The sequence below is a fragment of the Falco naumanni genome, chromosome 8 (assembly GCF_017639655.2).
Source record: "Falco naumanni isolate bFalNau1 chromosome 8, bFalNau1.pat, whole genome shotgun sequence".
NCBI classification, from domain to species: Eukaryota; Metazoa; Chordata; class Aves; order Falconiformes; family Falconidae; genus Falco; species Falco naumanni.
The window spans coordinates 17,353,161-17,380,171 of NC_054061.1; the positions used below are offsets into that span (position 1 = coordinate 17,353,161).

The 27,011-nt window shown below is 37.9% G+C and overlaps 1 protein-coding gene across 1 annotated transcript in view; it reads right to left on the minus strand.

Moving 5' to 3' along the window:
• The window catches only part of SLIT3 (slit guidance ligand 3), a 530,317-nt gene that overhangs the window by 467,374 nt on the left and 35,932 nt on the right, over positions 1 to 27,011 (minus strand). The window contains exon 5 of the mRNA XM_040604595.1: positions 11,038 to 11,109. Within this exon, the coding sequence (XP_040460529.1) occupies positions 11,038 to 11,109 (72 nt within the window). The remainder of the gene's footprint in view (positions 1 to 11,037; positions 11,110 to 27,011) is intronic.

Sequence of the window (27,011 nt, forward strand, 5' to 3'; positions counted from 1 at the left end):
AGACCTCAAGAAGGAAACCAAATGAGAACTGAAACTAGGAAATATTTGGTTTTGCATCATTTTACCCACAATAACCTTAACTCAGGAGGTACTTTGAATGCACAATAAATCTCTGCAGGTAAAAGAGTTCTGCTACTGTGAAAAAGCAGGCAGCAGAGCTAGATGCCAAAAAACGGGTGATGGGAAATGGCCTTTCATTTTTAAAGTCACTGATCAAAATCAAGACTTCATGTGCAGCACTTCTAATTTAACCCTTGTTAGTACCTCTAGAATTATAATCGTGGGCCCTATTTCTGTTATGCACTCGCACACCAAAAGCAATTCTCATTCGCAACTTATTTCCAAAGTATCTGAAAGGACTTTTACAAGGCAATGAAATGCAAATTGATCTTTAACCTCAGGATGACAGCCTATTATAAAATACAATGGAAGTATTTACATTATCACTATTATATTTTTCCTGTTATGCAGATAAGTCTGTGCTTCAGGTCACCAGTTAAATCTGATCCTACATTCACCTTGTGTAAGGAAATGCCCTCAAATGTGAAAACAATGCTCAACACTCCTACTCTAATCCTCTGTTAAAAAAAAGAGAGGAAATAAAAAAGTTGTATTTGTTCTGCATTTTATCCTAGTTGCAGTAATGAAAATTTACAAGTAAGTTTCCATTGCTCGTTCTAAACTGTAGGCAGGACTCTAGCAGCTCTGGGCGATTTACAAAACCGAGCATTCAGCAAACCCCTTTTCAGCTCCTTTCAACAACCAGCCAATGGGGAAAGTACAAAAAAATACTCACATATGAATTAATCAATTAAAAGTAAGTTTATAAACAAGAAAAGCAATATCCTTATAGCAATAAATTATGGGCAAGTACACCATGACGTGTGGACATTTGCAGACTAGCTCTAGTAAGCAAGGCCAAAAAGCCACGTTAACATAGCAAATGCAGTAAATCCAACTCTGACAAACTTCGAGCACACACAGTCAGACTAACAGGGCTATTGAGTTTCCAGAAAAGAAACTGCTTATAAACTATCAGGTCAGAATACCTGCAGTACTAACAGACTTGCCGATAAAACCTAAGTATTTTCTGAGTGCCATCTACACAGCTATTCAATCCACTGTCACGTTTAGTAAAAGCAGCCCCGTGACTTTCCCACTCTGCAGAGGCCACCAGCAACAATGCCTCCTAGCCTCGCCATCCCCACAAACCAAGCCAGAGGAACCAGAATACAATGCTGTAGGGAGCTACAGTACTTCAGCTGGTGCTAACAGAAGCAAAGAAACAAAGTTCTAAAGGGTAATGTCAGAAAATGGTAAGCCAGTAACGCCCACCCACAATTATTGTATTCTGAGAACTCTGTAATAGCTCTCAGTCATGTGAAAGCCATCATAACAAGAAGCTGAGTCACTGTGTTTTTCCCCCCAGTTTTAACTTGTCACTCTAAACACAGAAGTTGAAGCCTGTTAAAAAGGATGCACTTCAGAATTGGCACAGCACTCATGACCACCCTCAGAAACTGTGCTTCCAGCTATCTAGATGATGACTAACCATGGAGTCCCGATCAAATTGTCTTTGCTATAACTCAGCTGAAGCAGCAAAACAGCCTGTGGAAACTCAGAAAAACTAATTTTTCTGAACATCTCCAGCATGTTCTCCAATATTGGTTGTAGAGAAAAGAAAAAACTTTCATTGGAATTAACATCTAATTGGATGGACTGACAACATACTGAATTTTATCAGTATTTCTTTTTTGATACTAAGAGTAAGAAGAATCTTAAGAAGCATCAGGAACTATGTACAACAGCCCTGTTGATGTAAAGTCCCAGGCTGGACTTAGTAAGTTTACAAGGCTGCTACTGGTGTTAGTAAAATAAACGAAGCATTTTCCAGTTCAAGATTGTTTTAAGCAGGAAATAACAATATAATCATTTTTAATGTTATCTACAAGACATGTGATTTGAAACTTGAATATGTTTGAGTGCTTTAAAAAATCCTACATTCAGAAAAACTGACACTCAGCAACACTGTAAGACTACCAAACTACTTAGTAGCAAACCAGTCTAACAAATTAGGAGCCTCCTGACTTCTTGAGCTAAACACCAACCAAAAGAGCATGTTACCTTTCTAAAAGCATTGGAAAAAACAGTGAAAATGAAAGTCAGCAGTTACTCAGCTAACAGAGTAAAACAACTCATTTCCAAAGCAGACTTATCCTTAATCTGCATGTGCGGTATTTCTTCTGGAAATGGATAATCCTTTTCCACAAACTACCTTAACTAGCTTCGTGATAAGATGACCCAATCACAAAAGTTGGCAATAACTGTCTCCTTAGAAGACAGATGCCACTAAAACCCAGGATTAATATTTGCAAGGAGCATCCTTTCTTCTCCAATCATGCCTATTTCCCCTAAGAGGGGAAAGAAGACATCTGCACAGTATAATTTTACATAACTGATTTCACACAGGGGAAAAAGTAGCATTGAGGAGTGAGCTTTCTGGCTTCTTGACATGTCTTCATTTGTTTTCTACTCTCACAATAATTAAAAAAACCCGTCTATTCATATTTGTTTTAAATTAATCTTCCACACTAATTTAGACAGGAAAAAACCTTGGACTCTCCAAACAAATCTGGTGTATTTGTATTAAATTTGCTATACACATTATTTACAACTAGAGCCAAAAAAAGATATAAAATTACTCCAGCTTGATAAATGGTGTAAATGTCATCCAGCTATCTGCAGCATAAGCCTCTGACCTAATGCACATCTTTCTCAATCCAGAAGTGCACCCTAGAGACCAGCAAACACTTACTGTAATTATTTACTGTCTTCTAAAAAGACCTGCTGTGATCTATACACAGTAAAACTACAATTATTGGATGTGGATAAAACCACAAAAACACACTGTTACGAGCCCATGCTATTTTGTCATGGCAACGCCATAACTCAGACTCATGTAACAATTGAATTGTCAGGATCCTGCTTTAATGTAAAATGATAATGGTGCTCTAAGTCAGCAGTCTGTGAGATCTTTCTTTCTAGAAAGAGAACAAACAGAAAATAAAAAGGACACTAAGGAAATTTATGAACTGGTTGCTTTTCCAAAGACAGCTTCTGCTGACATCCACGAGATAAAAGGCTCTGAATTTGATCAGGAGTCATGATTTGATACGTAGCTTGCTAAGGATCAGGCTGGAAAGGCACGTTTACAAGTGACAGTTCTAGTAAGGCTTTCAGCAGAAAATTCTTGGCACATCATACACATGTGAAACAACCTCCTAGGTACAATAAACATTTTAGCTATAAATGCATTCAAAGGAAAGCAGACATTGGTAAAATCTAATACACACCACACTTGTCAAATACAAACCAGGAGACACTGACTTACCTGGGCCAACTTCTGACTGCAGGCACAGTGCAATAAAACGACATGGTATCGCACAGTGAATCTAGAAGTAAACCTTCATATTTATGTTTAACAAGGTCAGCTTCATCAGTAACGCAGTAAACAAACAGTTCCAGCTACTCCTGCTAGGAAATACCTAACGCATGTACTTACACAAAATTAAATATACACACTGCAGAAACACTAAAATCGTAAGGAAGCAGACATATCAAGAAAAGAGAGAGCAAACAGTAACATGTAAAAATAAAACCAAAATACGATATGGTAAACAAACAGACTACATAGGTTTTCAGTGTCTAATAAATTTATCATTAAAGCCACATTTAAGCGTGCACATCCACACAATAATACATACCTCCCACTAGTACCTTCAAAGTATATAAATTACAGGGTAAAACACTGTTTCTAAACAGTTTTAGTGTGGTTTTGACACCTAACTCAAGGAGAAGAATTGATCAATGAAGGTACTAAAGCCAGCAAAAATAATAAAAGCTTGCCTTGAAAAGTCTTCAGAAACATTCAGCACATTTTGTGTATGCTTGTGTAAGCATCCTTTCTTGTTTCTAATCTACCCTTTAAAAAATAACAACAAAGGTCAAACAGATACTCAATTCCTCCTGGTGCTCCTCCAGGTACTGTACTTACATTTACTTATGTGAGTCTTTTACGGAATAAATTAAATACAAACAGATAAAACACAATTTAAATGTCATTACAAATGACAGTGGATCAGTGCAAATTAACAAAATTTCACATACTCTGTTCTTTCATCCTTCCAAAAGCAGTTGTATATGGAGGCAGATGCCAGATAATTCCTGACAACCATTAACCTAAAGGAAAAGCGATACATCTCCCTTTTCAATTTCTTTCAGTGGAGTATTACCTAATTAATGTTTCATTAGCACTTTAAAAAGCAAAGCATAATTACTGATAGTTACTGACATGTCCCTGGGAAACATCAATTTGCAATTAAGAGATACATACATCATTAGGAAACTCTAATACTTATAGTAAGTATCCTATGTTTTCAGGACTGAAGCTGTATGACCTCCAGCTTAGAAATCAAATAACAGCACCCAAGCTTTGTTCCTAATGTATTTACTGCAAAATGTTTTTCTCCATCTAAAACTCAGTTTGCTTCAAATCACCCGAGTTATATGGTATGACATATTGTAAACGTATACCACAAAACAGTTTCCTGAACATAAAGAAACACTTTTACTGTGAAGGTGACTGACCACTGGTGCGGGTTGCCCCAGGAGGTTGTGGAACCACTATTCTTGGAGATATTTGAAAGCCATCAGACATCAGCACAAGCCTGCTCTAGCTGACACTGCTTGAGCAGGGGGTTGGCTGGACAAAGTGACTTCCAGAGGTGCCTTCCAACTGGCACTGGGTTTGCGTGGCAAGCAGTGGGGGAGCTACATGGGTGGTTTCTGTGAGAAGGTGCTAGAAACTCCCCTGTATCTGATAGAGCCAATGCCAGCCAGCTCCAAGAGAGACCTGCTGCTGGCCGAGGCTGAGTCCATCAGCCATGGTGGCAGCATTCTGGGATAACCTGTTTAAGACGAAAGGAAATAAATATCTGTGCAACAATTGCAGTGGAAGAGAGGAGTGAGAATACGTGAGAGCAACAACTCTGCATACACCCAGGTCAATGAAAAAGGAGGGTGAGGAGGTGCTGCAAGCACTGCAGGAGCGTGTGGAGGACCCTATGCCATAGCAGGGGGTGCCCAAAGGAGCCGTGACCTGTGGGCAGCCCATGCTGGGGAAGCTCCGGGCAGGGCCTGTGGCCCTGTGGGGAGAAACCCAGGCTGGGGCAGGGCTTGGGACCCCCCTGGGGCTGGGCAGTGTGAGGACCCTTCCCCTAAGGGGGAAGGAGCAGCAGGGGCAGTGTGTGAGGGACTGACCCCAGCCCCATTCCCCGTCCCCCTGCACTGCTGGCGGGGGTAGAGGAAATCAGGAGTGATGTTGAACTTGGGAAGAAGGGAGGGGTGGGGGGAAGGTGTTTTAAAGACTTTTTATTTCTCATTATCTTACTCTGATTTGATTGGCCACAAATTAAAATAATTTTCCCCTAGTCGAGTCTGTTTTGCCTGTCACGGAAGCTGCTGAGAGATCTCCCTGCCCTTATCTCGATCCATGAGCCTTTTGCTGCATTTTCTCTCCTCTGACCAGCTGAGGAGGGGAGCGATAGAGCAGCTCTGGTGGGCACCCAGAGCCCAGCCAAGGTCAACCTACCACACAACCTCAAGCATTCTGTGGTTCTGTTAGAACTGAATATTGGCCTTTTTAGGGCTACCCACAGAATTCGTATTGTACGCTACGAGTACTTACTCACCATTTCCCCCCATCTGTCATAACCACCATTCAAAACATTCCCCTATACATGAAAAAGCAGTCCCACTAGTGCAGCTTTATTGACAAATCTCACTGTACTACAAATACCTACACCACATTAACAAGCAACTTGTTATAAAATGGCTATTGCTGATATAAGAGGCTGACCCATTTTAATAAAACAAATAATTCGTCTACAATATCTCCATTCTTTGATTTTGCTACTTTAGTCTGCTTTGAAAATAACCATAGACATATACAATAACATTAGGACACCCATAACTACAAAGTTTAAACACCTTAAGATTCAACAGGCATTATGCATGCACAGCCACAAACTGGCTCTACCTCTGAGTTCAGGATCCCAGGGCTCTGCTCTCACTACAATACTCAGTTTTAGGCTGAATTCTAGATTCTGATACATTACGCTAAAAAGTAAATTACTCAATTTCAGAGTCTAATGGATACGTCCACTAATCTGATACTTTTGGTATCAGATTGCAGTATCTTTAAGTTTCCAGAACCTGCTTTGTTTTGTCAAGTGACAACTAAGACAGTTCATTAGAAGTAAATACACCCAACAAATGTTCCATGGCTATAAATTCAGTGGAGGCATTAATTCTCGTTGCAAGACTTAAGTTCAGAGCACTTTTAATTTTTCTATCTGCCAAAGGAACTTTATCTTGACTACTTAGCAGCTGGCTTTAGGTATGGAAGTTTCAACAATGAAACAAATATATTCTTACATGTTGGGGTGTTGGGGGTGGGTTGGGGCGTCCCTCTTCTGTTTTGTTTTTATATATATTTTAGTATCCCATGGACCACTAGCACACTTGGCTTTTACTGAAAAGCAGATGCACTATGATCATTTTGTACATCAGCTCTGCACACAAATGAAACTCATGATTCCAGCATGCACAAAGCTATATTTACAAATGTTGCTGATAAATTTCACAGTTGTTTTGGATATTAGAAAATAATTAACTTGGAATCAAAACCTGGGGTTATAGTTATTAAATGACATGCTTTTGTTTTCTCTACTTTTTCTGTGCATTTAATCACTTGTATTAAGATTAATTTACCTTTTCCTTTATGGCTAGATATTAGTAAACTATATCTGAAACCACAAAAAAATACCTTTCTTGTTTCCATTTCTCAATTTATCAAAAGTGCCTTTTCCTTGGTTCAATTTTCTCACTTAAAGTGCCTGCAGTTTGAATTATTAGTTACTTAATCATTTATCCCAGATAAAACATTTAAGGAGCTTTAAAACCTAGGAAATCAAGGCAACAGAACGATGGCAAACATTTCCAATAGAGAATCCAATCAAGAGTTCATTCCCCATCTGAAACTCTATTTAAACTAAAAGCAAACAAAATCCATGAGGCTCAAAGCCACTCTTTCTAGAAGAAAAGGCTCAAAACCTTACAAGAAACTAGTTTTGTGGGACATTTCACATTCCATCTAAGGTTTATTCCCCTATATATATATTCCTGCTTCTAATATCAACCAGATGTGACAATGAAGTCTAAGTAACACTGTAAAAGATACAAGCATATCCTGTAGTTCAGCATTTCGAGAGAGGCTTGGAGAAAAAAGGCAAAAGGTACCTGGAAATTAAGCAATTGACTGAGGAAGTAGTTATAATCTGAGAAGAATTCTAAATCAAATTTTATTAGTTATCAGAAAAACCTCATTTCAGTGAAAATACACACTGCTCTGACATAAGTATGCTATGGTGGCAAACAAGGAAACCATCAGGGACACAACAGCATGGCTGTCCCCAACTGTGCAAAGAGCGTGCACAGGAAACAAAAGAACCCAACATCCCCAAACAGGTTTGTTCTCTAGCTTTTCAAGCACACCACTGACAGGAAAACTTAATGTTCCACAATATTATTTTCCAGCAGCAAGAAGACTGAAAAGATTCTGCACTGAAATACATTAAAAAGTTTGTTTTTCTGGTAAAGTCACTGGCAGATTCCAGCCCAGCTGACGGAACAAAGAGAAAAATCCTCACGTCTGTTTTGCAACCTTTAACTATTCCTGAAACATTAACAGGTTTTCCCTGAAACCGGCCAGCACACAAATTCCTGCATGCTTAAGCAGGTCAGTCCATCTCCACCAAATTATATTAATGCTAATAAATATGCCCAACTTTCACATTATCAAACTTAAAATGTCACCTTGGTGCTTAGTTTAACAGTTAAAAAAAAAATGAGTTTGGATCTTCATTAACCAAGTTGTAAGCTGTTACGGTTCACTGCATCCCTGCCCAAGAGAGCAGTGGTACAAATCACTGCTGAATTCATCTGCATTTGCTATGTGGACAAGATTATGAGCTCTTCATTTCAACAAATAAAACAAAAATGTACATTATGGGCGTGCTGCATGGCAGTATTTAGTCCTTAAGATTTTGCATCATTTGAGCTGTAGCAAGCTTATACAATTGAAATACTCTGTTTTGGACTTTGTAGATCTCATCAGGATTGTAACTATTAAAAAATAATATAATTGACTAATAGCTTAGTAGCCCAGAGTCAACAGTTTGAAAATATGGCAGCAGAAATAACACACTTATTCTATGGAAAATTAAGATCAGTATTATCTACACTTTTCAATATTCATTTTAATTCACTCCTCATAAACTCCACAAAATCCACATCATCCATACATCCATCCCTCTTTATCAATTTTTGCTTCACTTTTTTTATTCCCTTTCATCACTTTCTCAGCTATGCTTTCTTCTTGAAAGGCGAGGTCAAAGCAGTTGTGGGAGAGGAATGCAAGCATCATGCCTCTGCACTGAAGCGTTTTACCCAGAAAGCCAGTTGCAAACACAGTAGACTGGCATGGCTGGATTTAAGACAAGTCATAACAGAAGTGAGAAAGCTCAACTCAAATCTACTAGCAGTAGGACCAAGACATTAACACCCCAAAAAAATAGAAAGTAACCACCTTAGACACATATTTTAATTTTTCCTCAAAGTACATATAAAAATAAAAATGTGTGATTTTTACAAATTCTACTAGGTAGCAAATTTCTTGTTCTTACCCCGTCACTGGAAAACATGGTTCCAAGTACAGTTCAGTTGTATAACAGTTCAATTAACTAAGATATATTTACTTAAAATATGCAATATATTTATATAATATTTGTATCTTCAAAAGAAAAAAGCAAGTCACTACAGACAAACTGTGCTAAAGTGATCTATCTAAAGGACTGTTAAGCAGTAAGCAAGACTCAATGAATGTCAGTGAATAAAGACATGTTTCGACAGCATCCATTGGGAGGCATTACAGAATACAGTATTCATATTAATCATTCTATTTTATGTGTTTTTATTAAAATTTTTATATTCTAAAAGCAAAATTGTTACTCTTGCTGTTAAGGACTATAATGTATCTTGATTATATCATGTACTAAAAAATACACACTCAGGTATTGAAAAGCCTCAATTACTTTCACTCAGTTTCTTTGTGCAAGGTTCTTTAAGACAGATGCACAGAAGTTATCAACACACAGCCTTCCCTCAAAACCACAAAGCACCAGAAAGCTCCTTTCAGCCTAATGATAGCCATATACAGTGTGACCAGTCACAGGGGAAGTTTCAACGTGTTCAAGTGGATTTTGTATTAGTGGATAATGTAAACTGTATTAAAATTTTTATCTTGAAAGCACCACCATCTCCTTAGACAACTAACCTACATGAAGCAACTCTTCCATGAAATAAACACATGTGGTGTCTTCTGGAGACTATATTAGGGTATCTGCAAGTACTGGCTTATGCTTTATACTCAAGAGGAGTTACAAAATACACAATTTCAAAAACATGCAAAGAACATTAGGAAATACAGCCAAATCGCTCAGCCCTAGCAAATCCACTGAGCAAATATTTTCTAGTGCATGCAAAAGCTGCAACAAAGCTTGTAAAAACAAGTCCAACAAAGATTTCTCAAGCAGATTTTAAGATGAAAAGACAACTATAATTGTAATTATTTTTTTTAATCTCCAGAACAATGTCATTCCCTTACTTGTACAGTTTTTCATGAGCAAATTTGAACAACAAAGTTTATTACAGAAATTCTCCAAAACTGAATCAGTATCACTCACTGCACAACACTGTTCAATTTCCCTGCTTTTAAAACATATATAAAGAGGCTACCTTCTTAAATTGTCTACTGATTCAAAAATCATTGTATTTCCACAGAAAGAAAAATTTACTGCACTGCCCAAATGTTGGGTTTGGGGTTTTTTGTATTGCATATAGAGGTATTAAAACAATTATAAACACTTTACATGGATGTAGCAACGTTTCAGCCATCCTGTAGTAACTTTACAATTTCACTAGCTAATTCATAAGTCTTACTATCCGGTCTTCAATAAACAAACTCAAGTATATTAAAAAAACCAAAACAAAACATTTTTACCATATACAACATCTTTCAAAAACACTGTCTGGATCAGGAGTTTAACTTGAGCAGGATCTAGGAAGCAATTCCAAACAGCTTTTCACTACTCCTTTAGAGAGGCAGACCATTCTTTACTTGGTAATAACTGTGCAGGCACCTGCTCATCCATTTTATTTCTATTCTTTTTTAAAACTATATTTTATAAATCATCCAGTCATTGTGCTAACACCACCCTCTCCACCCCATCACCACCCCCATGCCTTCCCCCAAAAAAGCCAAGCTCATGTTAGTCTTCTCTTGCTGTTCAAGCTGGTCTTGATGCCATCTAAACATCCTATAACACACTTTTTAAAATTTCAAGATGAAAAATTCTTCACCTCTCCTTATTTCCTCATCTTCCTGACTGTCGAGGCAGCTGCCATACTTTGCTAGTCTGCCTGGCAATGCCTTGCCTTAACAAAATAATTTTTAAAACTAAAAAAAACCCTTGATAACAATCTATATTATGTCAACATGCTCATTTTTAGATAAGAGTATGCAATCTCTCTTCGTAGACATCTAGACTACACTGGATATGAGAAGTTGCCACTTTTCACGGTTTCTATAACTCTACATACAAAGTTGAAATAATTCACCTTTAAGTCATCATAGTGAATATATAAGAAACAGAAAAAAATTGTTGTTTCTTTTTCCCTCTGATATTTATGCTCTACTGAATTACAACCACATGTAAATTTAACACATCATCTTAAGAATACTTACTATCTAGCAGTTCTAATATCACAAAAATTAAAACTCTCACCGCAGTCAAAACACAAACATGCAAATCCATGTAATAAGGCATACAATAGAAATACAAATCAGATTATACTTACAATCTAGTTAACTTCTGTGTGTTCTGAAAAAGCAGCTCTGGAAGAACTTGCAATTTATTCTTGTTCAGACGCCTAAACGGTTACAATTAGAATAAAAAAAAAATAATTAGATTATCTTCCAGTTTAAGCAGCTTATTCTATTACGCATAAACACATGAAGGTCCCTTTGTATTAAACCTCATGCTATGAACTCAGCATAGAATGCATTGTGTACATAATCCATACACAAGCCAAACAGACCATGCCATCTGTAGACCACCTGTCTACATTCTTGAGGTAGGGAGTCAGGTGAACAGTCACCACAAACTTTGAATATTTTAATATGCATTAGTATACAAATATATTTTTAAAATATTCCTCTGGATGCGTACTAATAATACTGAATCATATGGCCCCATGGTCAGCTTTCACAGCTCTGAGGAACAGTTACCGGGAAGTACCTGGGTTTTCTTGACCAACTGAGATTATTTCCAGATTAGCTATTATTTCTACAGGATATACACAGTAATTTGTTTGGTTGTTCATTTTTAGAGTTTTCTTAAAACTTCACTTTGAAAATATAAGCACTATTATAGAATGTACGCACAGGTAACCAGACATCTACATGGTGATTTGGAACAGAAACATAAAGTTTAAGATTCTTCCAGAAACATTTTAGAGAACATTTTAATGTTTTTACATTAGCCCATTTTACTCAATTACTGTGTAAAGTTTTAAACTGATGACCACAACTGGCCAATTGTAAGAAATAGGCTGCAACAAGTTACTTCAGCCCAGCCTAAGCTTTCTCTTCTTCGTAAAATGCACAACTCATAAATAGAACTGCTTTTAGATTCTGCAAAGAAAAAACTTTTTTCTACAATCCTTTTCCTGTTGTCTGACAATAAATAGTTGCTTCCTTTCACAGTCCTAATGAATGTAATTTACATCATAAAGTTGACCTAATCTAATTACATACACCTCCACTATTCTAAATAGGAAGCTGACTTCTCATATACGTTCATATACATACCTGTATTTATGCCCCCTATGTTCCCAATCTACCTTTAAAGTTCACTTTGATAACAGATCTATTTTTGTTAAGATTTTGATCTCAGAATACACCTAGAAATTTTGGAAATCTACTGACACTTAGCACCCAATATCCAGTTTCCAGTTTTCTTCCATACAGAGTAACTTGACTATCAGAATTCAAGATTACTTTTTTAAATTCAAGGCCTTCCTCAGACAACAAACTAATGTTGTGGGGTTTTCATACAGCAGACTTTTCATCATATGAACATGTCTTGCAAAATAAAGGGCTGACGGTGAGAGGGGAGTATTAACTTCTCTTTCTGACACCTAGAACAGATCAAAGGCTGCTTTTGCAAGCTTGCTTAGAGAGCCTAAATGTTATGCCACATGCCACATGCTCACTTAAACACATAAACACATGGTTATTCTACAGTGCTTTTACCAACTACCCAGTCACATTTCTGAGATAAACAAACAAATCAGTACATGAAACACTCAACAACAACATGAGAGATATTAAGCACTGGCTTACATTTGGGAAAATGCATGGGAAGATTTTTAACCTGATTCCCTTACCCATGTGAAATTTCACACTTTTATAACTAATTAAACTTAATCTTTATCTTGTTTAATTTAAAGGTTTATAGTAATGTGCTACTTAATCCTCAAATTCACTTTTTCAGGTAAGTATGTTTATATTCTAGAATAGTTATCTACTGAGCAGGATGAAATACAACAAAAAAATTCTTATGAAAATACGGGGCTTAGCATTCTTCAGTTCCATCCTCATTCAACAAGAGTACCACTGATTCTTGAGAAACAATAAACATGTTGAACTTGTTTATCAATTGGAATGAAAAAACTGCCAGTGAAATGCATCTCTTCCACAGTTGCCTAACATTTATTGCCACGTCCGATAATCATTTAAGCTCTCACAGTGTACATGCAATTATCCACTGTCAATCCTAAAGTTATCTGACTTATCTCAAAGCAACATCCAAGGAATATATTTTAAGAATATTCTTATGTCTACTTGCAAGGCTTCCACAAATGTTGACTTTATCCTCATTGTTTTAAGCCACAGAAACTAAGCAAAATCAGAATGCTTCTAGAATAAGAGGCTCCACACCAACAAGCAGACAAGACAGCCTATGTATTAACAGAAAGTTGTATTTTCAGTGTTACAGTTTGTAACTTCAGAGGTCTAACATTTACAATTTGCAGTGAAACAAACAACTTCATTGAGGAAAAAAGCTAATATAAAAAAAAAGATCCCTAAATTATTATCAAAATAATCCAGATGATCAAATATGATAAGTTATTTCCTACTATTTGTATGGGTTAACATTGCCCTACCTGTGATGCATAAAGAACCGAGTTCTCAGTTGCCCTTTTAAACATTCCTAAGCATTTTAAGATTTTCTCCTGACACTACCATAGTACTGTTTTTCTTTCAAATATCATATGAAGTCAAGTTCACACAAGGATGCTTTTGAAAAGCTCACATTGAGACCTACTGTTCACTAGCACTAAATATTTCATATTGGTCTAAACTTATATTTTTAATGTTATATTGTTACAAATGACATGTTGGTGTTTTTATACCACAGCAGTAAGCAAGCAAAATCCATCTAACAAGACCAGTAACATAATGACATTCTTCCTTTGCCTTAACTCATGTAAGCTTGATTTTCCAAATAACCCATCAATAGAGGTTAGTGCTCCTGCACTGCACTGCATCTGATACTGTCCTCAAAATATTATTAGTGCACAATACATGTGCCACAAACAAAGGCTGCTGCTAGTAAAGGAAGGCTACGTTAGTAATTTATAACTAAGCAAATCTGAGGTAACAAGAAGCATTTGAAGAGCCCATGACTACTGATGTCTTGGTTCAAGCTATGGGACTCTCCCAACACCCCTTCTATCACTTCCTAACATCTACTTCAAATTGGAATCTGCCAAAAGTAATTTATACATAATTTGACTCACAGGGAAACTCAGGGAATGAATAGGGGTTTGCTTCTCTTGAACATCACCTACTGTATTTAAGTAACTTCTACTGCAATACTTACCTAAACATAAGACTAGATCACCTCATATAAACTTAGACATACTTGATATAGGATACATTTAATATGCTTATATTTGTTTTGTGCAAGAAAGCCACCAACAGCCTAGGAAAAATCCCACTTACTTCTAATTTCTCTTCCTTGGACTTGAGAGAAAGGCTGTTAAGAAAAGTCTCAATACAGAAGTGTCGAAGTACAGGACTGGATGTGTGTAAGTTTTGTAAAAAAGACATAGAAGTAATTAAAAATTATTTATTGAAAGAGCAAATGTTCTGAATGGCCATTTATGAGCACTGCTTCCTCCAGTTTGACAGAGAAGTACCAAACACAAATGAGATGTAGTGGAATAGTTCCACCACACCATTTGACAAGAACTTCTGTTTATCCTCATCTATCGGTAAACTCTAGGACAGATCAGGAAACTTCAAGTGCAAAGTGAAGCAAACATTAGAAATGCCAGCACAAGGCAGGGCAAGCTCTAACGTAGCTGTTGCTAAGGGGAACTTCAAAGCACAGGCTGAGCACACTTTAAGAAATCTGTTGTGCAGCAGCCCCTTCACACAGGAAAGGACCCAAAAAGCAGTATAGAAATACCCTATGCTTGCCTAAGCCTGTTACCCGTAAGAGCCTTTCACTATCATGTTACCGCCTAAATCTTAATCCTGCCAGGTGTTTAATTCTAATTACAACTGTATTTCTGATTTCTTAACAAATACCTTGGAAAAGGTAAGGCCATATATTATTACAATAAAACAAAAATGGTCTGCAAAAAGTTCATAAACAAAGTGAGCCAAAAATCTTGTAAAATGATTTTGTGGACACTGTTCTTATGACTGCACTATATTAACAAAACCTGATTTAAAATTAGTGATTTGAAATAGAAATAACATCAAGATGTGGTATCCGGAAATTGGATATAAAAGCCAAGCCATTTTTGCAACTACAACTAGCTACGTCGTGATGGAATGACACATTAGTTTTGTGAATCTGAACAGCAGACTAAAAGTAAAGAAAACATAATTTATGTTTTCTTATGAGCAAAATCAGTCAGATTTTGATTGTCACACCAAATCCTTTGCACTGTTCAAACTAGGAATGCCACCTGGGACTCACAGCACACTACAACTAAAAACTCTGATCTGTCCTCTTCTTTTGTGTTAGAAACACATCCACCATACAATCAGCACATGTCTGCACACACAGCACCAACCACCACCATACCAAGGTATGCACTGAGGTACACCCAGAGGAAGGAAGTAATCTGGAGCACAGAGCCAGACAGGATCTGGTCCAGGTTATTTGACCTGGGACTGCTGGATGAGAAAGCAGCTGTTCAGTCTCTGAAGTATTTTGAACTGGATGTTTTACAGCTAATAAGACCTGCAAAGTATTCCAGGAATTCAGAGCACTGGGCGGAATGATGCATAATCATCTAATGCCACAGAACAAATGAGCTCCAGCGCTGGATTAGAAAGAAGCAACCCTGGATGTGCACAGCATGGAGTCCAGACCAATAAAACCTCCTGGAAGCTGAAGAACTGTGCAGAGAGGCTCTCCAGGAGTCATATCAGTTCTGGCAATATCTGCATTGAGTAAAACTTATTAAGTCTGATTAGACACATGCTGACTCTACAGTCAACAACCTCCACACACTTCAACTCTCTCCATCTTCCAGATTACTTTAACCACGACTATGCAGGGGAAATTAAACTTTGCAGATTCTGTTTTCTTAGTCTGTTCCTCAAGTCTCCATAAGTGATGCATAAAAGCTGACCAACCCGCCAACCACACACAATAGTTCTCAACATGGGCTTCCAGGAGTCCGTACATCAGTCACCTCCAAGGCATCCACACAAGCACAATGTCCTCTCACTAGACTCAAATGCATATTCACCTATGCTTCTGTTGGAGAAAGTTTAGGGAGCAGTAAATGGTAAAGGCTAAAAAACTCTATTTCTGTATGCAGGAATTCACTACAGAAGTGAGCTACTATTTCTTCTGAAATTATTATAAAACATTCAAAGAATCATTTCGGTTGGAAAAGACCTTTGAGATCATCAGGTCCGACCATTAACCCAGCATTGCCAAGGCCACCACTAAACTCTGTCCCTAAGTGCCACATATATGTCTTCTTTAAACACCTCCAGAGATGGCGATTCCACCACCTCCCTGGACAAGACTGGTCCAAGGCTTGACCACCCTTTCTGTGAAGAATTTGTTCCTAATCTCCAACCTAAACCTCCCCTGGTGCAACTTGAGGCCGTTTCCTCTTGTCCTGTCACTTGTTACCTGGAGAAGAGACCGACCCCCCTTGCCTACAGCCCCTGTCAGGCAGCTGTGGGGAGCGATAAGGTCCCCCCGGAGCCTTCTCCAGACTAAACCCCCCCAGTTCCCCCCGCCGCCCCTCCCAGCACTTGTGCCCCAGCCCCTTCCCCAGCCCCGTGCCCGGCTCTGGACACGCTCCAGCCCCTCCATGTCCCTCTGGCCGTGAGGGGCCCAAACCCGAACCCAGGGTTGGAGGGGCCAGCGGGATGTGACTCCATTCCCCACCGCTCTCTGGCCCGGCCGCCCAGCCAGCTTTGACCCCAGCGCAGAGCCCCCCGGGCAGCCATGAGCAGCCGGTGGCTGCAGGAGAGGCTGTGGGAGACGGTGTCAGAGGCTTCACCAAGGCCCAGGACACACCAGCCACAGCCTCTCCCTCGCCCACCAGGCCGGGCAGCTGCTCCTAGCAGGAGATCGGGGCTGTCAGGCAGGGCCTGATCCCCTGGGTGTCCTGCACGTGCCGTGTGATGATGCTGGGGATGATCTGCTCCATCACCTTCCCGGCACCGAGGTCGGGCTGACAGGGCTCTGGTTCCCTGGATCCTCCTTCCTGCCCCTCTTGTAGACGGGCGGCACGGTGTCTCCCCCCAGCCTGCCGGCACCTCCCCAGTCTGCCAGGGCTGCTGGTAAATGATGGGGTGGCTTGGTGAGCTCCTCCACCAAGCTCCCTCGTTGGTACACTTTTAGTAACTTAGATTGCTTAGTAAAGTGAAAAATTCAATCCAGGGTATAAGCTTATCTAGAATTTAATTATGTCTGAATACAATATGATTTCATGGCCTTAAAATCCCTCATACAGAACCAGGCATGTAAGTGCTTCAGCTCTTCTAATGCTCTTACACAGGAATACACACTTCAGCGTATGAAGTGCTGGGGTATTGCAGAAGAACTTCTATAAAACTTTTAACATTATATATAATAATGCCTGTAACATCATATATATACATAATCTCTCTGCCCACTACAATAGTTATGGATTACAGCTTTAGGTAAGAAAACTTCATACCTGCTAAATGTGCCCATGGCTTTTTCATAAAAGAAGAGTAACTCCTCCCTTTAATGCTGCAGAAATGCAGAAATGAAATAATGCTGATGTCTTGCTAAGATATATTTCTCAGGTTACTTCTTGACTATTATTCTGGATACTGCATGACATTATTTTCAAGGCAGACATAAAATAGACATGAAACAAAACAAATACAATGATAGACTGCCTCCAAGAAGATAACTAAATATTTCTTTGAATGAAACTGGTGAGCTACACACTGAGACTTACCTGCTGTTAACAGTCTGGTTAAAAGGGCTACTTTTCTGAAACAGTACTAAACTACTAAAAAATGGACAGGGGAAAAAAAAAAGATAACTTGGATGGAGAGAAAAAGCTGCAAAAAAGACCAAGAAATCACAAAACAAAAAAAAAAAAGAAAAAACCAAACAAAAACCAACCTTCAAATCCAAGAGACTTGCCTATTCCTGCCCAAAGATGACCAGAGTCTTCCACAGCATCGTCAGGGACTGTATGTTGCAGCTAAAGTCACTCAAGATTTTTACAGGTGCTGGGCTGCAAGCTGGATTCAGGCACACAAAAGCAAGTATTTTTAACTCTTCCTCTGCTTTCTAACCTGTTAACTGTACTTCACAGGAGCAATTGGAATTGGTTACTCAGCTAATACTTAGATCTGCCAGATACTGTTATTACAGGTATCAACTACAGTTGGAACCGGAAAGACTAAGAAGCTTACCATCGAAGAAAAAAAAAAAAAAAAAAGGGACTCCTATGAGGGCCCAAACTGTTCAGCATACTCATAGGTGACCTGAAAAGCTGGAGGTGTAAGGGATGACACAATTTGTTGGTGATACGAAGGCTGATGACAAACTCCAGAAAGAACTAATTGTATTTAGTGCCCAAATGGCAAACTGACATATGTAATTCATTACAGGTAAAACTTAACATATATTCAAGGAAACAGATTTTTAAGTTCATGCATATAACAGCAATCTCCAACCTGAAAATCACTTCCCAGGAAGCAGACCCATGAAAATATCAACTCACTGCTCTGTAGCAGTTCATAAAGCAAGTGTTACAAATTATTAGAAGAGTAACGGATAAGATGACTATTTGTGTAAATCCATGGTGTATGCACATGTGGAGGACTGAAAACTTTTGGAATTTCCACCTCAAAAAGGATCCCATAAGGTTCAGAGAAAGATGGCAAGGATGATCAGAGCTAAAAAGTAGCTTCCATACTGGAACAACTTAGTAGACAGAGACTCCTCACGAGGAAAAGCGCAGAGGGAGAATACAGTAAAGGTCTGTATAATTATGAATCAAGGGAAGGTGATAAGAAATAGTTGTTCTCATCTTTTGTAATACCAGAAAAAAAAAAAAAACCAACTTGGAAATATCGAATGTTGGTGGTGGTACCTTCAAAAAACAAATGGACTTAATTTCCCCAAACAACATGCAGTTAAATTGTGTAACAACTGGCCGTGTATCATTAGTTGCTAGTTTATGTGGGTATAGAAGAACAATAATTAAGAAAAAATATCAAGTAATATTCATTACAAAGGCCCAATTAATGACTGAAGTGATCTCTGCCACAATGCAATTTATGTATTTGCTTTTTCTTCCTCTGCTCTTCCTTAGAGAGTGTCAACTGGAGACATGATACTGGCTTACTCACATTTCGGGTCCAGGCTAATATGGCCACTATCTTCTGGCTTTTGGTACAGCTCTTTTTTCTGTTCAGTTTCACCAGGAAACAATTGAAATTCAATACTAGAAATTTTATTTTATACTAAACAACACAAATGTAGATTTTAAGCTTCTGTTCAAAGCATTCCTGCAGCACCTCTTTAGACTGTGAGGTTTGCCTGCTGCACAAATTCGATGGGTTCCCAATGTAAGGCTTAAAAAGCCTATTTGTACATCAAGGAGCAAAGTAAAAGATTCACAATTACAGTTGCAATCAAGAGATAGGTATATAAAGACATATATATGGGCAATGCATGCTTTTCCACATACCTATGCATACATTTCTATGAACATTACTTCCTTCTCATTTTGTTTCAGCCAAAGCTCCTGTGCCCCCGCTGATACCCTCATGTCTCCAAGTAAGCTCTTTTGCTCCTCCCAGTTATATCGGATGCTGACTTCGATTCTCATATAATATAAACAGATACATGTCTATACTTCACGGCTTTATCATCTTACAAACTGTATTTTCTTGCTTTAGTATTCTGATGGCCTAAAATGAAGACTTCAAGAATTTCTGACCTTTAAAAGTCATGAGAAGTATACATGCAACATTGTCCTCCAGTTTATTATTGTTTTCTTTACAGCAGCCACATATAGCATCAAACACACTGTTTCAACAAAGGAGAAACACTCCCTTTCACCTCCCAAAAATATTTTGCCCATATATATAACAAGTGCCAGTTTCTCCCTTTCCTCCCTCAGCCTACTGCCCATTTGAGGGTTCCTATGTCCTGAAGGCAAAAGGATAGAGGGAAACAACCTCAATGTCAATCACAGACTATCAAGGGCCCCTAAAAAAACAATGAAGTTATTAACTGTGAAATTCCTACCTTCCTGGCTCCAACCAGACTAACAGTATTTCTTCCTCTCTCTGAAGCTGGGATAGGAGAAACTTAGCTAATAAGATTCCCCTGACTATTAAAAAACAGAGTAAGAAACAACCACTGGAGCTTGGAAAGAGACAACGCTACCAGCCTAAAGGTAGGCTGAAGACTTAGCAGGATCGTTCTATGAAATAAATGGAGGAAAAGACCTACACTTCACACAAGTTATTTTTTCCTTTATTATATTTTCGCTTTATTCCTTTTCTTGGCTTATGAATAACTGCTGGATAAGTAAAGAACCTTGATTTTTACAGGAAAACGTTCAAGTTGTTTTCAAGACAGAGATCATGTTTTCCTGGACAGAAAACTTTCTTTGGGGTGCTGGCTTCAGCTGCATCCCTCATGTTTACACAATTGGAAGGGTTGCATCCAGCTTGGGTACTGTTGTCTCATGAAGTTCCACTCGCAAGAAAAGCAAACAGGAACTAAATCTAATCTATATTAAAGGCACGATCAGTATAGTTGGAAAAGAGCCTCCTTTTCTGCAAAGCTACAGTGAGGACACAGCCACTAACTACATGAGAAATTTCCTCCATGCTCTTTTCAAAGCCTCTGAGAGTCACTCACCTCCTACCCACAGATTATTAATCCATATAAAAGCCCAATGTAAAAGCAATGCAAGTTTTATTTATTCAAACTTGGGAAATTGTGCAATTTTCCAAGGCAATTTGATTTCTCATTATGCTACTGACTTGGTTTGAAAATTTTGAATGCCATACCATCAGTAAAACATGCTTCATGCAAACGGCAAATATTCAAGGCATGAGCAGAAATCACCAGATTTACATAGCTATGGAGGAAAAAGGAAGGGACCTGGCTTCTACAAGATCTCACAACAAAAAGCTCTTACACACATCTTCACTTTCAACTGAAAATGTCTTGCAGTATTATATTTACTAACAGTATTCTTGCATATTACTGAACACACACCACCACCCAGAAATTTAAGTTGATACACAGGCTATGATATAAACTGTCAGTTTTATTACTGTCTCTCTGAATGTAGCAATTACCTAGTTTTAGCCCCATGAATGTGTGATACCCATTGGCCTCCACATTCTGTGTCTGCTTTTCTACTGAGCATCGACAGCTTTACTACCAAATCAAAGTATGGCATATTTGTCATGAAATAAATAGCACTCTGTTCGTTTCCACAGAAGTTCAACAACTTTCAAGTTTGATTTAACATCTATATTCACATTGCTACCTATTATACAACTCATTCTCCAACAAAAAAAAAAAAACAAACAAAAAAAAAAATCAAAATTACAGTGTTCCTAAATTTTTAAACCATGTAGGTTTAAGGGAGCAGTCCTGGTATGCAGCCTTTAATATCCAGAAATTATCCAAGTAACTTTGGGTTCACTCTCCAATTTGGTCATTTATTTTATTTCACACTAAGAACATCTGGTTCTCATTTTTGGCAACAAACAAGATAGCTTTTTCTCCTTTGTTATTAAGAGCTCTATAGCATTGTCCTCGGAGAACAGCCTCAGGGAATATGATGTAGTAGAAGTAGTTACTGAGAGCTACTTTAAGGGAGAAGCGGTTACATCACAAGCTTGGGTATAACTAACAAGCAAAAAAAATGAATTAATGCATAACAGGACACTCAGAAAGACAGGAGTTACTGAACTCTAAGGAGTTACTAAGTTTACTCTTTTAAATAGCACTGGCTTGGGAAGCAGTAAAGCAGAAGCACAGCCAATTTCATTCAATGGTTTCACCAGTAAATCCTATTAGTATCAAGAAATATGTTGTGGTCATTAATGTAACTTCTTCCTTTGCTTTGTATCACTTCCTTTCTATAAGGGAAAACATTCAAGATGCAGCAGCCATTAAAAAAAGTCAAACTCATCCATTACTTTCTGTCAGCACCTCTTTATATTACTACACTAGGAAATAAAGCCAGACAATATATAATGGAATTTCAATAAGGTTGCTAGAAGGAAGTCCAATACAACCATATTACAGGATTACGGTGTCGAATACATGAACTACTTTATTTACGTGACATGATAGTACAGAAGCTTTTCCAAAACCTGTGAGAGATACTACTCCATGTCACTAAGGGGCTGTTTTTTGAAGGAAAACTGTTTACAAAAGCTTGAGATCCTTTATTACAAACATAGCAGACTGGGTGGTCCTGGTTCACGTTTTCAAAGCTGTCAGAAGTAATAACCTTTATTAGTAACCTTTCATTAGACTTAAAAAGATTATCTACCCTCTATCAGAAGCAGGACTACGTTGCTTTGTACAAAGAAGCAGCATACAAACTGGCAGCTCTATAATACCTTTTTTTTTCTTTTCCTTTTTTTTCTTTTTTTTTTTGTTAGAATCTCTTCATACAAAAAACCCAGACATTAAGATGGAGGGTAAAGCCAGTATGTAACCATTACACACAGATGTCCTCAGGCTAGGAAGAAGCTAATAACATAGGCACAAAAAAAAGAAGTATGAGGAACAGATTTAAGTGTCAACATTTTCCCAAAACCAACATGAAGAAACAAAAGAGGCCTAATAATGTTCACGTATGCATTAAAGACTGACATCAACACCTTACATCAGACATCAACACCTTACATCAGACAGAAATGGACAGAAGTCTTGGTACCAACTTAATTGAAGAAAGGAATAGAAAATCTTAAGTATCAGAGAGCATTTATTAATGACAATGTCAACAGCAAGTAAATCCGGTAAAACCAGACATAGCAAGCAAAAGTATACGGACAATCTCTTAACCCAGTAGCATATTTATAAAACTTATCAGTGACATTCATGCAGGATAGTAGTTTATAGCTGCCTTTATCAGCCTTCAGTGTACAAGAATTTAATTTTTTCTTAACTATCATTCAAATCTAAAAAAAAAAGCTTAATCAGTAAACCCTCAAACATAGAGAAGGTCTCTGCAGAAGTCATCTGTTTCTGTTTCTGCTCTCTTTTTTCAAATATATATATATTTAAAAAATCAGGAATTCACATAAAATCTTCCTATTTTTTATATATTCTAAACCATAATACAGAATGAGAAAAAAAATATAGTAACTTTCTCATTATTTCCCCACAGACTACATGAAAACAATAGACTTTTACCCAAGGAACAAAATCTATTGCAGTATCCCTAAAACATCCACCATTTTTAATAGTTCATCAGTTTTCATACAGGCAGTAAGAGTAAAATAGACATGGTAAAACCATTTTCTTACACCAGAGAGTAATCAAGTGGTCAAGACCAGAGAGTGGTCAAGGCTGAAACCCTAAGAAGAAAACACAAAGGAAATTTTAACATTCACATCTCCATGCCATGTTGCCCCTGCTGATTAGTGTTCAAAGTTTATGTGAATCAAACTAACCGTTTCCAGAAGTCAGAAATAGCTGTGAATAATTAGCAAGAAAACTTGCAAGTGTAACTATTATTGCAATTTTTACCCGAAGAAATAGAATGCTCTTCCTATTTTATCTGTTTTAATAACTCGATACCAGCCCGGCTCACCACGCCTCTCCATATACAGTAAAGAATGCTTCTGTGGTGATGCGGTGCTGCTTCCTCCCCAGGGCACGTGCCAAGCAGAACTATTAAAAAAGGAAAACTAGTGGAATCATCTCTTGCCTGAAATCAAACTGGATGCCTAACAAAGGGTAAATCCTCCAAAGCCAACAGAATGAATATAAGAAAATAATTAAGTGGAACAAAAAGCACACTATACATTTGACTTAAATTTGAGAACAAAAACGCAGCTCTTGTGACTGCTCTGTCACAAGCCTGTGGGAACTACCTATAACAACTCATTCAAAAGACATTTTCTTACTAGGAAGCTACAAGGGGTAAACAGCCACAAAAATCCACTGTCATTAAAGCAGCTCTTATCTAAAAACTAGGCACACCCAATTTCTGTGATAATTACCTCTGATCCATCTCCACTTTCCCAGCAAGTTTTCAAATGCCAGGCATCAGTTCTTCTGAAGTGCAGTTCCCATATCTCTCTTGTATTCCTAATATACTGCCTCAAAACTATCCTGCTCAGAACTCTCAAAAACCAAAAATAAAATTTATATGTAATATCCATAACATCTGCATGAACCCAAGAATCTTCTCTCTTCTTCCTGTGATCTTCATGCTGTAACACCCTGAGACCAAGGGGAAGATCTAGATAAGAGATCATCTCCAAGCAAATGAGAACATAATGCTAACAAAGTTAACAAGCCAACAGGAATTTGCTCTGTTCTAGATGAAAAGCTGCAGCTTCAGGTGAGATCCAGTTCAATGGACACAGTTAAAAGGGAATTGTGCCAGAGGAAAAGCAAGATCGAGACTGCACTGGTCTGACCAATGACAGAAAAGCTTCAAAACCTACATATTCATATACTGTCTGAGAACTGAAAGATGTTAAGTACTTTGAATTCATCATCATTTCACTCAGGAACAAGATTATTTAAAGGATTGCTGTGCTCCACAGCATGAAATTCAGCCAATAACACTTACAGTATTTCTAAGATGGCAAGCAGTATAATCCTTCTAATATGAGGAAGCTCAAAGAAGCCAAACCTTTTTGATAAAATTATTTAAGCTAAACCAAGTTTATCCAAACTATTCCAGACCAGTGATGCAGCAGTTCTTACCCAACAGTAACACAGGCCTTTAAGTATTTCCTACAGATCCTGGAGCAGATGACTGCTTAATCCTTAAGTGTTTTGCTTAAGCAAATACTCCCATAAATCTTCATCAAGTATAAAAAACAGCTAAAATCAAACAAGACACAGGAAAGAATAATGTTTAAAAACTCGGATGTAATGTTAGTGCTGATCAGCTATTCCAGCTGAATTATGGTTACATTGTAGTGGAAGTGTCGTTATTCCACTCGCTTTGTAACCATTGCTTTCAGAAGCTTAAGAATCCTGTGGTTACAGAACCTCTTGTCTACATAAATGAGACCCAAATTTGTTTTTCCATGAGCTCTTATGGGTCAGTGACCTACTATGAAAATGTTTTTGATGAAACCAGGCTCGTTTATTTTCATGTTGTTAAAATAAACCTCTTTGTTTTGTAGCCCTGGTCAGAAGTACTAATGCAAACCAAAACCAATTCACTGAAGCATGCATCCTGCTTTCTTGCTAGCTGCCCTTTGCCTCTCTTGCACTTCTCCTGTGTTTGGATTCCTCCTGTGCAGACCTATTGACAGAGCTGCTAATGGCTTCCTTCAGAAGAGAGGTGCCAATGTTTGGGTTTTTTTAATATTTACAAAAGAAAAAAAAAAGGTTCGCTTTTGCATCAGCAATAACTAAAGACGTCTGGCTGTCCAACAATGGCTGAGTAATACGTACCTATATAATTACATGCTACAGACAGACATAGTAAACTATAAAATTTGAGGATATTAGTGCCCTCTGGGAGTCCACAGTACATAAACACAGTTATTGGGAACTATCATTTTCCGAAATGCATATACCCAATTAGGAGGCATAACCGCTATACATCCTCAAACCTACACACCTTCAAAGAATCATTGTAAATGGTTTCCCATAACTACTTTATTCACTGAATAGTCCCCAATAGCTAAGAAAGTGACAGCTACTATATCATTTAAAAATTTATTCCAACAACAGTCCCATAAAAATAAACATTTGACTGATGGACGAGAGAGCAGGAGGGATTAATCTTTGAACTAGTTTATCGCTACTACAGGCTTAAGATTTTTTTTGCTAAATAAAGATGGTCCAGTAGAAACACAAAGCAGCAGGTAGCACAGGGGACTGACAAACCGTCAGTTGATCAAGGCATACACTTGTTCCTTTTTACCTGTTCCTTCCATTTTATCTCCAGATTGTACACAAAAGATCTAGCTCATGCAAGGTGCTTATTAACAGTAAAAGGCAAAGGATGAAATTTCTACCGTTTATGTTTCTGCCACTCACATCAACTACTGTTCCAAAAAAAAAGTGTCTTTCCGATGTGCACGGACACACACATTACTGAACCTACTGTTGATAGATATGGAGCAAGTTTTACCAAGCTGACCATGGATTTATTTCCTGAATCAATCTGCAGCTACTTTTTCAATCCTGCACCTTCAAGCACAGCAAACACAGAACTTTGTGGCAGACAGGTGCCATGTTTTTAATATGGTAATAGAAAAGGACAAGGCGATTTTTACTTTTTTCTCGAATATTCCCAAGCATATAACCTATATGTGTGTCAAACAATAGCTCATCTGTGTACCAAGAAAATTTCACATATTTCAATACCTGAAATAATGCTTGACTAATTTCAATAAAAGCTAATTTTACGTGCTTTAAAACTGGGGGAAAAAAACCATCATCAAGGTCTGAATTGCAAATGCTTCTCATCTGAGGTAATACCATGATCAGGGTATTTTTTTTTTTATTATATTACATGGATAAGCACTACTGTTTTTCAAGTATGCAATGCCCACAGAATGACAAAGTATGCCTCCAAAAAAAGCCCGAACGTATTTTTTCATATTAAAGACTTTTCCTACTCTTCTGTAAGAGTAATGTTTCCAATGATGTTTCTAAAAATTATCTGACCTTTTCAAAATGTGGTTTAAACTACTTGAAATAGAAATGCAGTCAGCTTTATTAAGATACTGAAGAGGAGACTGACTTTTTGCATAGGCAAAATGTAGACTGGGTACCTCTCAGAATTAGCAGGTTTTGCTTCTAGAAGTCGTTTCATGCTTATTACTTTTTCCACCCCAGCCTTCCTACACCAGTATTCTACTTACACTTGAAGCACTGTCTCTCCTCAAAAAACACAAGTTCTACGTGCAAGCCCCGACTGACATGAGAAGGTGAACACTAATTAATCTTGAGATACTGGCACATGGACATTACAGAAGTATGTGTGTATATATATATATTGCATGCTCACTATGTGTTACATACTATGTATGTGTTACATACTAT